The sequence below is a fragment of the Terrapene carolina genome, unplaced genomic scaffold (assembly GCF_002925995.2).
Source record: "Terrapene carolina triunguis isolate 2854851 unplaced genomic scaffold, T_m_triunguis-2.0 Scaffold30, whole genome shotgun sequence".
In the NCBI taxonomy this organism is placed as follows: Eukaryota; Metazoa; Chordata; order Testudines; family Emydidae; genus Terrapene; species Terrapene triunguis.
Genome location: NW_020664381.1, coordinates 7,483,361 through 7,500,689, shown reverse-complemented (window position 1 = coordinate 7,500,689; position 17,329 = coordinate 7,483,361). Strand labels below are relative to the sequence as shown.

Here is a 17,329-nt window from a genome sequence, read left to right as displayed (position 1 = left end):
CAGTCTTTAGTTGGCTTGGAAGGTAACTCTTGCCCACTTGCAAATTTAGCTGTGTTGCCAGGACTCTGGTGTAAATACTGCAGTGCTCTTAATTAAACAAAATGGTGTGCCATACAAAAGGCCAAGTCCATAAATGACACACCTGTCAACAGCAACTATCAGTAATTCCACATGCATGCATGTGGTTAAAAAGCAAGCATGAAATTGCCAGAAGAGCAAAATGACAGAGGTAACGTGTGTGTGTGTGTGTGTGTGTGTGTGTGTATGTAATAGACTTGCAAAATTCTATTTCTGTACTCACTCTGAGGGCAATATTTTTTTGGCAGACAGAGTAACATTAGGTTCAGTGTTTGTTTTTGTTTTAATCCATCTTTGCAAAGGATGGGGTTAGTAGAATTTGTGCCTCGGATGCTCAGTTTTTATGATGTGTACAAGGCTGATCTATAAAGTGTAAGGAAAGGAAAGTAGGAACATCTAGGCCAGGGGTGGGCAAACTTTTTGGGCCGAGGGCCACATGTGGGTGGGGAAATTGTATGCAGGGCAGGGGGTTGGGGTCTGGGAGGGGGTGCGGTGTGCAGGAAGGGGCTCAGGGCAAGGGATTGGGGCAGAGGAGGGGTGTGGGGTGTATGAGGGGGCTTAGGGAAGGGGGTTGGGGTGCAGGAGGGGTGCGGACTGGGAGGAGGCTCAGGGCAAGGGGTTGGGGTGCAGGAGGGGTACGGGGTGCAGCAGGGGGCTCAGGTCGGGGTTGTGGAGCAGGAGGGGTTCAGGGTGTACGAGGGGGCTCAGGGTAGGGAGTTGGGGTCTGAGGTGCAGGCAGGGGGCTTAGGGCAGGGTGTTGGGGTGCAGGAGGGGTTCGGGCTCCGGCCTGGCGCCGCTTACCTAAAGCAGTGGCACGCACCGGGGCCAGGGCAGGCTCCTAGCGTGCCTGCCCCGCCCCCGGCCCCGCGCCACTCCAGGAAGCGGGGCGGGGCAGAGGGCTCCGCGTGTGCTGTCCATGCCACGCCTCCAGCTACCTCCCCCGAAGCTCCCATTGGCCGCGGTTCCCCGTTCCCAGCCAATGGGAGCTGCGGGGGGTGGTGCCTGGAGACAAGGGCAATGCACGGAGCCCTCTGCCCCCCCACCTTGGGGCCACAGGGAAGTGGTGCCGGCTGCTTCTGAGAGTGTCGCAGGGCCTGCGGGCCGGATCCAAAGCCTTAGGGGGCCGGATCCGGCCCGCAGGCCGTAGTTTGCCCACCCCTGATCTAGGCAATAGGCAGAACAGGAATATAGTAGTTTCCACTTGCTGCCCCTTTAGCACCCTTACGAGGGTGCTAATCTAGAGGATGAGCATGACTGACTGGCTAGTTCGCTTTCATGGCTCCTGCATTGTGAAGCCATGCAAAGCCAATGCTGTATACAGGTGTGTGTGTGTGTGTGTGTGTGTAGTGAAAAAGATAAACTATCATGCTGATTTAAAGCAATAATCATTCTGAATGTTCTGTTTCAGAGTAGCAGCCGTGTTAGTCTGTATCCACAAAAAGAACAGGAGTACTTGTGGCACCTTAGAAACTAACAAATTTATTTGAGCATAAGCTTTCGTGGGCTACAGCCCACTTCATTGGATGCATGCAGTGGAAAATACAGTAGGTAGGTAGATAGATAGATAGATATATACATACATACATACACGTACGTACATACATACACGTATGTACATACATACACGTACGTACATAGAGAACATGAAACAATGGGTGTTACCATACACACTATAAGGAGAGTGATCAGTTAAGGTGAGCTTTTATCAGCAGGAGAGAAAAAGAACTGTTTGCAGTGGTAATGAAAATGACCCATTTCCAGCAATTGACAAGGAGATATGAGGAACTGTAGGGGAGGGAATAAGCATGGGGAAATAGTTTTCCTTTGTGTAATGGCCCATCCACTCCCAGTCTTTATTCAAGCCTAATTTAATGATGTTCAATTTGCAAATTAATTCCAATTCAGCAGTCTCTCGTTGGAGTCTGTTTTTGAAGTTTTTGTTGTTGTAATATTGCGACTTTTAGGTCTGTAATCGAGTGGCCAGGGAGGTTGAAGTGTTCTCCAACTGGTTTTTGAATGTTATAATTCTTGACGTCTGATTTGTGTCTATTTATTCTTTTATGTAGAGACTGTCCAGTTTGGCCAATGTACATGGCAGAGGGGCATTGCTGACACTAGCCATCACCTTCAGCCCCCAACTAAAACCTCTCCAGCGCATCATCAAGGATCTACAACCTATCCTGAAGGACGATCCATCACTCTTACAGATCTTGGGAGACAGGCCAGTCCCTGCTTACAGTCAGCCCCCAAACCTGAAGCAAATGTTCACCAGCAGCCACACAACAGAAACACTAACCCAGGAACCTATCCTGCAACAAAGCCCGTTGCCAACTCTGTCCACATATCTATTCAAGGGACACCATCATAGGACCTAATCACATCAGCCACACTATCAGAGGCTCGTTCACCTGCACATCTACCAATGTGGTATATGCCATCATGTGTCAGCAATGCCCCTCTGCCATGTACATTGGCCAAACTGGACACACTCTACGCAAAAGAATAAATGGACACAAATCAGATGTCAAGAATTATAACATTCAAAAACCAGTTGGAGAACACTTCAATCTCCCTGGCCACTCAATTACAGACCTAAAAGTTGCAATATTACAACAAAAAGCCCTTCAAAAACAGACTCCAACAAGAGACTGCTGAATTGGAATTAATTTGCAAATTGGACACCATTAAATTAGGCTTGAATAAAGACTGGGAGTGGATGGGCCATTACACAAAGGAAAACTATTTCCCCATGCTTATTTCCCCCCTCTCCCCCCCAGTTCCTCATATCTCCTTGTCAATTGCTGGAAATGGGTCATTTTCATTACCGCTACAAACAGTTCTTTTTCTCTCCTGCTGATAAAAGCTCACCTTAACTGATCACTCTCCTTATAGTGTGTATGGTAACACCCATTGTTTCATGTTCTGTGTATGTGTATATGTGTATGTGTGTGTGTGTGTGTGTGTGTGTGTATATATATATATATCTATCTATCTATATATCTATATCTTCCTACTGTATTTTCCACTGCATGCATCTGATGAAGTGGGCTGTAGCCCACGAAAGCTTATGCTCAAATAAATTTGTTAGTCTCTAAGGTGCCTCAAATACGCCTGTTCTTTTTTCTGAATGTTCTGTCATCTAGGCTGCCTAGTGCTGTGCAGGAAAGGCGTGTTAAGAGAGAGATGCAGTTTTAAAGGCACAGAGCCAGCCTCTTATATAGGGTTGCCAATTTTGGTTAGACGTATTCCTGAAGGTTTCATCACATGACATAATCTTTAATTAAAGATTAATCTTTAATTCCTGGGGAATCGAGGAGAATCCTGCAGGGGTGGCAGATTTACTCTTGTAACAAAGAACTGTTTACAGGAAATGCAGTATTTATCATATCCAAAAGGCTTGTTCAGTTGGCCAGTCTTGTTTAGGTATAAGTATTTTGAAACACAAAAATATAGCCTTACATTTCCTGAGCAGACATACGATGGCTTACTTTTCAGTATTGTCACTTTAAAACCTGAAGTGCCTAAATTTAAGCTCTAAAACTTCAAGGGTTTTTATATCTTCAAATGAATGATGTGAATTTTTTCTACAGTTTGTCACTCTTAGAATGATTTTCTGTGGATTGTATTAATAGAACTGTGTAAAACTACAAGAAATAAAGAATAAAATATTGATGAATTTGCAACATTGGGAGCTTAAACTCAAAATAGTCAGGGAATGCGAAACATGATTCTCCTAGTAATACCAGCTCAGCACAGATTACATGTTAACATATCCATTTAAATCTACCTAGTAATCAGAAATGAGTAACTTCACGGTAATGACTGTGACTATACATTTTTAAAGAAATATCTTAGCCCAGTTTGAGAGGGTGAACACCAGCAGTTCTAGATCTCCAAGATTTCTGCAAGACCAAGGTGTTAATTTCCCGCCCCCTCTGCTTGCAGACAACTCCAGCACAAAATTAGTGAACCATTTACCATTCAGGAGTCCTTGGTACTCATTATTCTTCAAGTGATTGCTCATGTGTATTCCACAGTAGGTGTGTGTGCTTGCCACGTACACCAATGCTGGAAGTTTTCCCCCTAGCAGTACCCGTAGGGGAGTGCCCCTAGCAACCCCTAGAGTGGCGCATCTATGGCGCGGTATAAGGGGCACTCACGCTCCCCACACCCTCAGTTCCTTCTTGCCCCCAGTGAAGGTGCATTGGAACTGCTGTGCTCCAGCTTGTCTGCAGATTTCCTCTAGAACTCTTGTTCATTCGTAGTAGTAGTACCTGTAGTTGAAGTAGTTTAGATTAGTATTAGTTTAGTTTAGTGAGCCCGGGTCGGGGCGTGCCCTGTGTCCTGGGCTTTAAGTCGTGCGACATTTGCAGGCGGCCAATGCCAGTGAGTGACCCACATGCAGACTGTTTACGCTGCCTGGGGGAAACCCATCTCAGCAATCGCTGCAAGATTTGCAGATCTTTCAAGCCTTGGACCAAGAAAGAAAGAGACATTCGGCTCCGAGACATTCTGATGAAGTCGGCGTTGACCAAGACTCCGGTGCACCGCTCCGAGTCGGCACCAGGTACCGCGGCATCAGTGCATAGTGACCCTTCAGTGCCTTCCACCAGTCGGCACCGCTCCCCGTCCGCGGGGCACGCCAAGAAGGCTAAGAAGAGGTCTTCTCCGCTGAGGCACCGGAGCAAGACCGGGAGAGAAACTAGACCCACGTTGGGCAGTTCTCGGTCCCCGTCAGCCTCGAGGCCTCCGACTGAGGTTGAGCGGAGTAGCCCGGCCCAGTCAGCACATGCTTCCCTGGATGTCTGGGTGCCCTCCATGCCGGAGGCCCAGCAAGCGACCCGGGACGTTATGTCTCTGCCGGTACCAGGGGCACCGCCACCATTGGCTCCCCGGTCCAGAGGCAAGCCATCGCTTGGATCGCTGCAGTCGCCTTCTGGTCGGTACCATTCGTGATCTCCTCCCTCTGTTCCGCAGGAGGACTCTAAAGCCCACCAGGAACTATTGAAAAGGGTGGCATTAAGCCTCAACCTTCAGGCCAAGGAGGTGGAGGAACCCTCGGCTTCCCTCTTCAACATCCTATCGGCCTCGGTACCATGCAGGGTGGCCTTTCCACTCCACAAAGGGGTGGCAAAAATTTCAAATGCCTTGTGGCAAACCCCGTCTTCCTTGCCCCACATCTCTAAGAGGGCAGAATGAAAGTACTTTGTGCCTGCCAAGGGGCATGAATACCTGTACACCCACCCTGCTCCCAACTCCCTGGTGGTAGTCGGTCAACCACAGGGAGAGGCAGGGCTAACCAGCCCCTACTCCGAAAAATAAAGACTCAAGGAGGCTGGACTTATTTGGGGGAGAGGTTTATTTGTCCTCGAGTTTCCAGTTAAGGGTGGTGAACCACCAGGCTCTCCTGGGTCGGTATGAGTTCAGTTTGTGGGGCTCTCTACCCAAATTCGAGGACTCCCTCCAGGAGCGTGACAAGAAGGAGTTCAAAGCTCTGGTGGAGGAGGGTACAGCGGCTGCCAGGGCAGGCAGCGTCAGATGCTGCAGATATGGCTGCAACGTCCATGGCCTCCGGGGTGTCCATGAGGAGGGCGTCGTGGCTCCTGAGGCACAGAACTCCTTGCAGGACCTCCCGTTCGATGGCAAGGCCCTGTTTGCGGAACAGACGGACGTGAAGTTGCACGGCCTGAAAGATTCCCGCACTACGCTTAAGACACTTGGCCTCTATGTCCCGGCTCGGGCTAGGCCCAAGTTTAAGCCGCAGCAGGCTCCCACCCAGGCCACCCACTCTAAATACAAGCCCCCTTATAAAATGTCATGGGACTGTAAGAAATGCCCGCAGAGGCAGTCCCGGTCTGCCCCCCCAGCCTGGATCCTCCAAGGGTAAACAGGCGGGGAAATGTCAGTTTTGACAGGACACCTGGGGGCGACCTACCAGTTCACATCAGGGATCCACCCGCAATAAAGCTTCCCTTCTCCAATCGGTTGTGTGCTTTTCTCCCGGAATGATCGCGGCTGACTTTGGACCATTGGTTCCTCAACACCGTCTCCTGGGGCTACACCCTCCAGTTTACCTCTACCCTGCCCAACCACCCTCCGCCCCCATCCCTCCTGGGTGACCCCTTTCACAAGGCCCTGCTGGAGCAGAAGGTGGGGTGGCTCCTTGGCTTAGGAGCGGTGGAAGTGGTGCCAGCGGAGTTCAAACGCAAGGGGTACTACTCCCGCTATTTCCTTATCCCGAAGGCCAAAGGGGGGCTCAGGCCCATCTTGGATCTGCGAGGCCTGAACTAGTACATGGTAAAGCTCAAGTTTTGCATGGTCTCTCTGGCCTCCATCATTCCCTCCCTGGATCCTGGGGACTGGTACGCCACCCTCGATCTGCAGGACGCTTACTTCCACATTCATATATTCGAGGGGCACAGGTTCTTCCTCCGTTTCACGGTTGAGCGGGAGCACTACCAATTTATGGTCCTCCCGTTTGGCCTGTCCACTGCTCCCAGGGTATTCACAAAGTGCATATCTGTGGTGGCGGCCTACCTCAGATGTTGTGGGGTCCAAATCTTCCCCTATCTGGATGACTGGCTGGTCAAGGGCAGCTCCCGGTCGCAGGTGTGGGATCACGTGGCGCTTCTCCTGTCCATGTGTGCCACCCTGGGCCTGTGGGTGAACGACACCAAGTTCACGTTAGTCCCGGTACAGTGCATAGAGTTTATCGGGGCAGTCCTGGATGTGACGTTAGCCAGGGCCTACCTCCCACCAGACAGATTCGAGACCCTGAAAGTCACAAAGTTTCCTGTGACGACAGCCAGAGCGTATCTCCAGCTCCTGGGTCACATGTCGGCCTGCACATATGTGGTTCGCCATGCCAGACTCAGGATGAGGCCCCTCCAGCTCTTGTTGGCCTCGGTGTTCTCCCAGGCCAGAGACAGGATGGACAAGGTCCTCACTGTGCCCGAGCCGGTGATCACCTCCCTACAATGGTAGTCCTCCTCGGCGAACATGCTCCACGGGGTCCCATTCAGGGGCAGGCCCCCCGTCAGTGGAGCTGGTGTCCAACGCCTCGGACCTGGTGTGGGGAGCCCATGTGGGGGACGTTCAAACTCAAGGTCTGTGGTCCGCACAGGACCTTGCCCTGCATAAATGTCAAGGAGCTCAGGGCAGTCCAGCTGGCATGCGTGGCCTTCCGCTCGCACCTGGAAGGCAGAGTGGTCAGGGTTCTCATGGACAACACGGCCTCGATGTTTTACATCAATAGGCAAGGTGGGTCCCGCTCCTCTGCCCTCTGCCAGGAAGCCCTCAGGCTGTGGGACTTCTGTATAAGCCACGACATTTGCCTACAGGCCTACCACCTACCAGGTGCCCGGAACTCGCGGGCGGATTGCCTGAGCCGAGACTTCTCCTCTCCACACGAGTGGTCTCTACACCCACAGGTGTTGCTCAGACTTTTACAAGAGTGGGGAACTCCCCAGGTGGACTTGTTCGCGACCCGGCAGAACCGCTGGTGTCCCCGGTTCTGCTCCGGGGGGAGGAGGGGAGGCATGCGGGTGCTATCTCTGATGCCTTCCTCCTATCCTGGTCAGGCCAGCTTCTCTATGCCTTTCCCCCCGATCCCGCTGATCAGCAAGGTTCTGGAGAAGATAGACGGACGGAACCAGGATCCTCCTGATTGTCCCGGTGTGGCCCAGGCAACATTGGTACGAGACCCTCACGAGCCTGGCGGTCACCCCGCCGTGGCCGTTGCCATCCCGCCCGGACCTGCTCTTCCAGGACCAGGGCCCCCTCCTCCACCCCAACCTAGCGGCACTCCACCTCACGGCGTGGCTGCTCAGTGGTTAGGCTGGGAGGAAAGGACGTGCTCGGAAGGGGTTCAGCGTGTCCTCTTGGAAAGCAGGCAACCCTCCACGCGTCGAGCCTACTTGGCAAAGTGGTCTCGGTTTTCCCGATGGGCGGCTGAGTGGGGTGTTTCCCCTGTGGCTGCCCCGATCCAGCTCATTTTAGACTACCTCCTTCACCTTAGAGCCCAAGGCCTGGCACCCTCGTCCGTCAAGGTGCACTTGGCCATATCGGCCTTTCACCCGCCGGTGCAGGGGCACACAGTATTCTCCCATGCTATGACTGGCCGATTCCTTAAGGATTGGATCGTCTCTTCCCGTATGTTAGGCCCCAAGTCCCGCAGTGGGACCTGAACTTGGTGCTGTTCTGGTTGACGGGTCCCCCCTTTGAGCCGTTAGCTACATGCTCCTGGTCACACCTCTCGTGGAAGGTGGCCTTCCTGGTGGCGATCACATCAGCTAGACAGGTCTCGGAACTCAGGGCCCTGACCTCCGAGCCGCCGTACACGGTGTTCCATAAAGATAAGGTCCAGCTCCGCCCACATCCTTCGTTCCTCCCGAAGGTGGTCTCCACCTACCAGATGGGTGAGGACATTTTCCTGCCGGTCCTCTGCCCCAAGCCCATGCGTCCAGTGAGGAGCGCTGCCTCCACACGCTGGATGTGAGACGGGCTCTGGCCTTTTACCTGGAACGGACTAAGCCGTTCAGAAAGTCTTCGCAGCTGTTCATCGCGTCGGCCGAACGCATGAGGGGTCGGCCAGTATCCACTCAGCAGCTCTCCAACTGGATCACCTCGTGCATCCATACCTGTTGCGACTTGGCAGGAATTCCCCCGCCGTCAATTGTGAGGGGACACTCGACTAGGGCGTAGGCCTCGTCGGCTGCCTTTTTAGCCCATGTCCCCATTCAGGACACTTGCAGGGCTGCCACATGGTCTTCAGTTCACACATTCACCTCGCATTATGCAATCATCTCCCAGACCAGGGAAGACACTGGGTTCGGCAGGGCTGTACTCCGTCCCGAGAGTTTGTGAACTCCTACCCAACTCCAACAGATATAGCTTGGAATCACCTACTGTGGAATACACATGAGCAATCACTTGAAGAAAAGACAGTTACCTTTTCTGTAACTGATGTTCTTCGAGATGTGTTGCTCATGTCTATTCCACATCCCGCCCTCCTTCCCCTCTGTCGGAGTTGTCTGGCAAGAAGGAACAGGGTGGGGGGAGCGCGCAGCGCCCCTTATACCGCACCATAGAGTCGCCACTCCAGGGGTTGCTAGGGGTGCTCCCCTACGGATACTGCTAGGGGGAAAACTTCTGGCAGCGGTGCACATGGCGAGCACACACACCTACTGTGGAATAGACATGAGCAACACATCTCGAAGAACACCAGTTACAGAAAAGGTAACTCTTTTTCACTGTTTGCCTCTTAGAGGTGCTTCTGCAGAACTCCGATTGTAAACCCACAGATTTCATATGCATGGCTGAAAATACAGGGTTATATTAAGAACTGAGTTGCAACCTTATCCTGGTGCTAGATATTTTCTGAGCAATTACTCTGCCATTAAATGTAGTTTTTTGTAGTCTTAGTAGTATTCTCGTAGTTGGCTGAGTCACTAGCATGGCTCTTCTTCATAAGATGCTGAGCTCTACTGGCAGGGTTTTCAAAATGTCGTATCTTCTGGGATTTTTCAGCAGTAAGGAGATGCTATGGGATGGGTGTTCTTGATATTTCCCGTCATTAATAGAACTATGTAAGCTAATAACATGAATCACATATTCACAAGGAAAACTAAATATTATGTTTACTTCCCTTTGTCTGCTTTAAAAAAAAAATTGTAATTGACAGACGAATCCAGGAAAGGGATAAACAGTGGCTTGATCGAGTGCAACAGGAGGAAGAGTACCAGCGGCAAAAAAAACTTCAGGAAGAAGAAAAGCCAAAAAGGGAAGAAATAATCAAGAAGACAGACAGTGAGGATAAGGGCAAACAGGAAATGCAAGACAAACTGAATAAGCTTTTCCATCAACATCAAGAGCCAGCCAAGCCAGCCATCCAGGCGCCCTGGTCAAGTGCAGGTATGGAAGAGTAAGGAAATCTGTTGCATACAGCTGCTAAAACATAGACTCCTCCTCCTTACGTCCTGTCTTCTTATTCCATATGTTGGATATTCTGTATTCAAACTAAGTCACTAATCTTGTTTAAATAAATGGTTTAAGGCTTACATTGTCCACTGTGCATCACAGATCTCTTCTGGGCGCTGTTGCTCTCCCTACAAGTCCGGAATTTAATAGAAGTCACATAGGGAGTGAAGGGGACTGGATGAGATGCACCATGCAGCTTGGAGAAGAGAATTTAGTTGTAAGCTGGTGCTTGTCTCCAACAAACTATTATTTCTCAAAACAATGAGATAAAATAATGTTGCCATGTTTCACCTTTTAGAGGTGAAATTGCACTTCAAAAATAACTTTCTTCACCCCTGTGTACAGTTTGTATGCTAGTCTATAACATCTGCTTTGGGATCCTTCAAAGTAGAGGCAGTATGTAACTAGCTAGTCACATACAATTTAAAAAAAAAAATCCAAATTGTTTGGAAAAAACCTTAAAACCAGTTAAGGGGGAATAAATACAGTAGATGTTATCCATCAGCCATATAGTATTTGCCAGATGCGATTTAACGAGGCTGTAAAAGGTCACTATATGGATAATGACCATCTATACCAGGAACTTACTGATCAGGTTAATCCATTATGTCGGTGCAATGCTTCAAAACAAAACAGGGAAAGTTGTAAAATCATTGTAAATGGTTTTAAATGCAGTTATTTTCTATATAAATAGCTGTGTGTTTCATAAAAGCTAAAAGCATATTATTTTAAATAGGTGGTGCTAAAGGAGAAAATAGAGAGAAAATGTAAGTTTAATTATTTGTTTGCTTATTTCCCCTTATGTAAAATGGGGATAGTACTTACTCTGCCTCTCAGGGGCATTGTGATAATTAACACTTTGCCTCTCATTTTTTTACCTCTCTTCTTCTAAAGTGTTTCACAAACATTTTTGTTTAGTTTTTAATATGTATTTTTCTTCCTCTATATATAGAAAAAGCTCCACTAACTATTTCTGCTCAGGAGGATGTAAAAATAGTATATTATCGGGCATTGTATCCTTTTGAAGCCAGAAGCCATGATGAAATCACTATTCAGCCAGGTGACATAGTTATGGTAAGAAGAGTGTGATGTTGCTTGGAAAACTGTACTTTGTTTTACATCTCTGCTTCTATTTTTATACTAGTATTTTATTCAACCTAACTTTGAATTTACATATACCACAAGTATTACAAGCAAGTTGTAAAGACTGAAATGTACAGTATGTGCTATCATTTATTATCTCTGCTGTTAGAATAATGAGAGAGGCAAGGTGAGTGAGGTAATATCTTTTATTGGACCAACTTCTATTGGTGAGGGAGATAAGCTGTCAAGCTCTCACAGAGCTCTTCTTCTAGTCTGGGAAACTTAGGTCTGTAATGTAGGACTGGCCTATGTCAGTATAACTATATTGCTCATGGGTGTGGAACTTCTACTGATACAGCTACTGCCAGGGAAGTAGATTAACTACGCCAACTGGAGAAGCTCTCCGGTTGGCATAGTAGTGTCTTCACTAACATGCTACAGTGGTACAGTTGCACCTGTGCAGCTGTGCCGCTGTACATGAAGACAAGACCTTACTCAGAGTGTCATAGCTAAATACAAAACAGAACAGTTTACCATAAATAGTAACACACATTTCAAGGGAGCATGCAAGGTGAAATTGCCTGTTTCCTCCCTGTGCCTTAGAGGGGTGTTAAGGGGGGTTGTTAGTGGGTTATAGATTGTTGTGCTAAACCATCAATCCAGTGTGTCTATTCAGTCCATGATTTTTAGTGACTAGTGAAGTTATGAATTTAAGCTCCCGGGCCATCTTTTGAAAGTATTGTGCAGATTTCCTTTGAGGATGAGGACTGAGAGGTCAGATATAGAGTGATCACTTTGTGAAAAGTGTTCACCACAGGTGATGTGGCATTTGTGTCTGATAGTTTTCCTGTGAGTTCATTCGAGAGCGTAGTGATTGTCTGGTTTCACCCACAGATTTGCTATTGGAGCATTTAGTGCACTGGATGAGGTACACGATATGTTGGGATAGGTATGTGTAGAACCCAGGGATCTTGAAAGGTGTATTTTGGAGAGTGTTGATCATTGTAGCAGGTTTTGCATCTGTTTTTCTGGCAGGGTCTGTCGCCGCTTTCATTTGTCCTAGCGTGTGGGGAGCTTGCTTCTGATTATGAGCTTTGAGAGTTTGGGGGGGCGGGGCGTTGTTTGGAGGTTTGAAGAGAGGGTTCAGGAAAGATTTCTTTCAGGATGGGCTCCCCATCGAATATGGGTTGTAGTTGTTTGATAATACCTGTATGGGTTCTAGTATGGGGTGGTAGGTGACAAGTAGGGCTGTACAGTCGGGGAGGGGCAGTTATTTCTGTGTTGGAAGCAGGTTCTGTTTGGGTGGCCTGTTCCATGATGCGATCTACTTCTCTGGAGTGTCCTTGTTTGGTGAAGGCAGTTTTGAATGTATTATGGTGTATATCCTGGACTTTCTCCTCAGAGCATATTCTGTGGTTTGAGTGCCTGCCTGTAGATTAGATTTCTTGGTGTGTTTCGGGTGTTTACTGGATCTATGAAGATAGGTATAGTGATCTGTGGTTTTCTTGTATATGGTTTTTTGTAGGGTTCCATTGTTGGAAGCTGATTGTGGTGTCCAGGAAGTTGGTGCAGGTGTGGGAGTGTTCCAGAAAGAGTTTAATGGACGTTTGGTGGTTGAAATTGTGGTAGAAATCTCTGAGGGAATTTGTCGTCTATCCAGAGGATGAAAATATCATGAATGTGTTTCAGTTTTTGTGGTGGATTTGTCCATGGGCCAACTTGAAGAATTTCTGAAGAGTTTTGCATATTGGGGAGCCATCTTAGTACCCAGGGTGTTCCCATGGTGTGGACAAAATGTGGTGGTGTTGAATGTAAAATTGTTACGAGTGAGGATGAAATGGATGAGTTTGGCGATGTGTTTGGGATGCATATCTGAGGGTTGTCCATTGTCTTGTAAATATTTGAGGCAAGCGGCTATGCTGTCATTGAGGGATGTTGGTGTATAGGGAGGTGACATTCATGGTGGCAAAACTGATGTTCTGAGGGAGGTTGTTAATGTTCCGGAGTTTGTGGAGGAAGTTGGTTGTGTCCTGGAGGAAGTTGGCCCTTTGTGTGTTGAGTGATTTGAGGATGGTTTCTATGAGTCCCAATAATACTTCATTAAGAGTGCTGTGGCCAGATATGATGCGTCTGCCTGGGGTCCCTTGTTTGTGTATCTTGGGAAGCACATAGAAGGGGTTCACGGGGGAGGAGTTTGTAGAATTTCTCTTGGAGTTGTTTGGGGAAGGATTTGATGATATCCTTAAATTTATGCGTTAATTATGATGTGCTGTTGTCTGAGTTCTTTGTAGTAGGTAGTGTCGGAGAGTTGTCGGTTGGCCTCAATGTAGTCATCGTGCTTGAGGACTATGATGGTATCCACTTTGTCTGCTGGTTTGATCACTGGTGGTTAGATTTCAGGGACTGTATAGCTGTCCTGTCAGCAGTGGAGGGATTGTGGTGGATGTGATGTGATAAGATTAGAATAATGGTCAGTTTTCTTAAAGTTCGTTATAATGCAAGGTATAGATACAGTTTGCTCATCAGCTTTATCAGTCTTAGTATAATAACTCAGCTCTAAATGAGTTTGGTGACAGGGAAGTCCAAAGTGTCTGAACAGGTTCCCAAAGTCAACTAGTCTACAGTGAGACATTTGGTCTTGAAGACAAATAAGTGACACAATCATCACTGTCATAGTCACTTCTGAGGATGGTTGCTGTACCTGAAGGTCAGAACAGAGTATTAAAGATTTGTTTGGGCTATAAAGCCTATCTAAAACTGTAGTACTAAAACAATGCAAACTATTCTAATTCCAATTTAAAAAAACTCAACTATATTAAGAGAATGTTACGGTTAAATTAATGCTATGTTAAACACTTATTCTGAGTTAGGAAATGACTACATTAAGGTCACAATCTATATGTTGTTATAAACTTTAATTACATGATGACCGTTTCTCCAATAATATATTTTTTCTACAATTTCTACTTTGTCATAATGATCCAGTATAGGTTTTTTTACTTGTCCATACAATAACTTTTCCTCTCAAGCATTTTCCCCTACTTAAAAATGGCTGAATTGTTTTGCTGAAACACTTTAAAAATTAATTTTCCAGGCAGGGACAAAGTAGAGAAAATATCAGTCTGACAAAAGGAAGTTTCAGAAAGCAATAAGCAACTGAAAACATTGTTGGGAGTCTAAATGGAATGGAAATGCTTATACATCTTTAATTGTAGTGGTTGGTACCACTGGGATAAATCTGCCTAAAAATACTGTTTTGTTAGCCTTAAGTAATACTGTGGAAGTATAACTTGCACTCTTCGTAATTCCTAAATCTTTTAAAAATTGTAACTGCAATTGTCAGTAACTATAGTTATTAATGTTTAAGAATATCTGAATAATTGGAATAAGCGTTATTAATATTGTAACATGCAAATGTCATTTTACAGTTTGAGAATTTTTTTAATGAAAATACTATGTAAAAATCTAGTTAATTTATGAAAAACTATAAAGCAGAAGCATTATGACTTTAATTCACTACTTGATCTTCCTTTCATAATGAGTTCCTTTTTTTAAAAAAAACTGTCACACTCTGGTAAACTTCAGTTGGGTTTTGGAAAAATAAACTTTCTAAACTGTCATATCTTAATGATACCTAGACATTAGTAAAAAGAAGCTCTGATCAACCTTTTCTTCCTTTTTGATTTATTCAGCAATATCACAATCTGGTGTTCATGACATCATGAAGATTGGATTGTGGCATTACTGAATGATTTAGGAAGAGGCCCAAAACCCAATTGAAGTGCAGTAATTTCACTGAAATGTTGTCACTTATCCTTTAGTAAAGAAGTGAGGTTGGCAAGTCATCAGTCAAATGAGAAAGTATGCAGGCATGTGGGGCTCTGTAGGTTATTGAAGAATGGAATAATCCAGTTAATATTATATCAGGGAATAAAATGTTTGCTAGAGGTACAGGCATACACTGAGCTTTGCTTGAGGAAGACTAAACATCAGTTTACTAAATGGCTCAGGGGACATAATGAAATGTTGGAAAATCAGTATTCTGATTTCAGGGGACACTTCTGAATTTCAGTTCATGTTTTGGATAATCTGCGTTCACCTGTACATGACTTTAGGCTTCGCTTTTAGTTTATATTATAACAGGGAAAAACTGGCCTCTGGCCTTGGCTTATTTTTATTTAAATATCTTTAATTACTGTCAGAGCTAAGAACTGATTCTAGTGGGATTGCTCTCCTGCTCGTTAGTAATTGCTTAATTTGTGAAATGTGTTATAATTCTGCCTTACTTTCAAATCATTGCTTTCCTGCTGGAGGTTAAAAGGGAATGGGTAAGTATGCTGTATGACTGTTAAGAAGTCTTCACAATCTTTTAATACATTTTTATAAATATAGCTTTACTGTCAAGTTACATGTTTTTTTCAATTTATCTAGGGTAAAATTTTTGAGAGACTTAAGTCCCGTTGTCTAAAGTTACTTAAGCTCTTAAGTGCCTACATCACTTAAGCATTCAAAAAAAATGGCATGTCATGCTTCTAAAAGGTGTAAGTCAATTATAGTTTTTGGAGAGTAACAGTTTGCAAGCTTATGTGTTAAGATATGTCTAAGATCCTATATAGCAGGGATTGGCAACCTTTGGCATGCGGCCCGCCAGGGTAAGCACCCTGGCAGGCCAGGCCGGTTTGTTTACCTGCCGCGTCCGCAGGTTTGGACGATTGCGGCTCCAACTGGCTGCAGTTCGCCGGCCCAAGCCAATGGGGGCTGCGGGAAGCGGCGCAGGCAGAAAGTTGTCGATCCCTGCTATATAGGCTGGCCTTATGACCGTTTAAATGCAAGTTAAACTCTGGTTAAACTTTCAGCTTGTCTAGGCCAACCAGTATGGACTGGGGTAAAACGAGCTAATAACAATCATGTTCTAATGTTGATGAAGGCCTATAGCGCTGTGATTTGGATTGGTCCATGCTGGCTGGTGAGCACTATCCAGCTACAACTGGAATCCTGCCTCACTTGTAACTACTAGTATTTTGAGGGAACACAGTTAAAGCATGGTTCAGTCTGACAGTGCAGACAAGAGTTAGGCTGCGTGTTACCATTTTCCTGAGCCGTGCTACCGCCTTGACTTTAACAGGGCTGCAACATGGTTTGAAGAGTTGGTTGAAACGCTGTTTGCCCTGTGAGACTGAACTGAGCTTTAAGTGGTCTCCAGCTCTCTGGTAATTTAAATTCATTTTCCACCTTTGCTGCAATGTATGTGTGGATCTGCAGGACCAGTGTGGAAGGGGGCATTTAATTTTTAGGGGGTAGACAAATAACCAAAGGGTTCAGGAAGTATGTACCAGATACAGATGCTGGCTCTCTAATACTGGGGTATTTGGTTATATATTCATGGTCTCCCATTGAATCTGTGTGCATGATGGGAATACAGGTCAGAGTTGAGTTAAAGTACGTCAAATAAACTTTTTATTTATGTTCTTTCTGTTTAACTTTTTTATTTTTACCATTAAACTTGGAGTTTTTGGCTTTCCAAGTTCCTTAAACTTTAAACATATTTTTAAAGATTATTTTCGTATAAATTGTATTTATAATTATTTACAGCCTTTCCTACAGCTTAACCATGCATTTGTCTTGGATTGATAATACTTTTGAACCTAGACAGCCCCTTCCACAGGGCCAGCTCCAGGCACCAGCCCACCAAGCATGTGCTTGGGGCGGCGCCTGGAGGGGGGCGGCACGGCGGGGTGCTCCGGCCCGAGAGCGGGGCTGCAACTGGGCTCGCCGCCCTCCCCGCGGCGCTCCGGCCGCCAGGGAGAGCGGAACCGCAGCGGGCTCGCCGCCCTCCCCCAGTGCTCCGGCGTCGGGGAGAGCGGGGCCCCAGCCGGGCTTGCCGCCCTCCTCCCAGCGCTCTGGCCGCCGGGGGCTCTCTGGCCACCGGGGAGAGCGGAGAGCCCCAGCTGGGCTCTCCGCCCTGCTCCCGGCGCTCTGGCCGCAGGGGAGAGTGGAGAGCCCCTGCCGGGCTTGCCGCCCTCCTCCCAGCGCTCTGGCCTCCGGGGGCTCTCTGGCCGCCGGGGAGAGCAGAGAGCCCCGGCCGGGCTTGCCGCCCTGCTCCCGGCACTCTGGCCGCCGGGGGCTCTCTGGCTGCCGGGGAGAGCGGAGAGCCCCAGCCGGGCTCTCCGCCCTCCTCCCGGCGCTCTGG

At 47.2% G+C, this 17,329-nt stretch overlaps 1 protein-coding gene across 1 annotated transcript in view; it reads left to right on the top strand.

The window, feature by feature from the left end:
- LOC113406437 (intersectin-1-like) overlaps positions 1 to 17,329 on the top strand; it is a 198,772-nt gene that overhangs the window by 111,742 nt on the left and 69,701 nt on the right. Inside the window, exons 18-19 of the mRNA XM_026651320.2 lie at positions 9,761 to 9,990; positions 11,009 to 11,130. Of these exons, the coding sequence (XP_026507105.1) occupies positions 9,761 to 9,990; positions 11,009 to 11,130 (352 nt within the window). The remainder of the gene's footprint in view (positions 1 to 9,760; positions 9,991 to 11,008; positions 11,131 to 17,329) is intronic.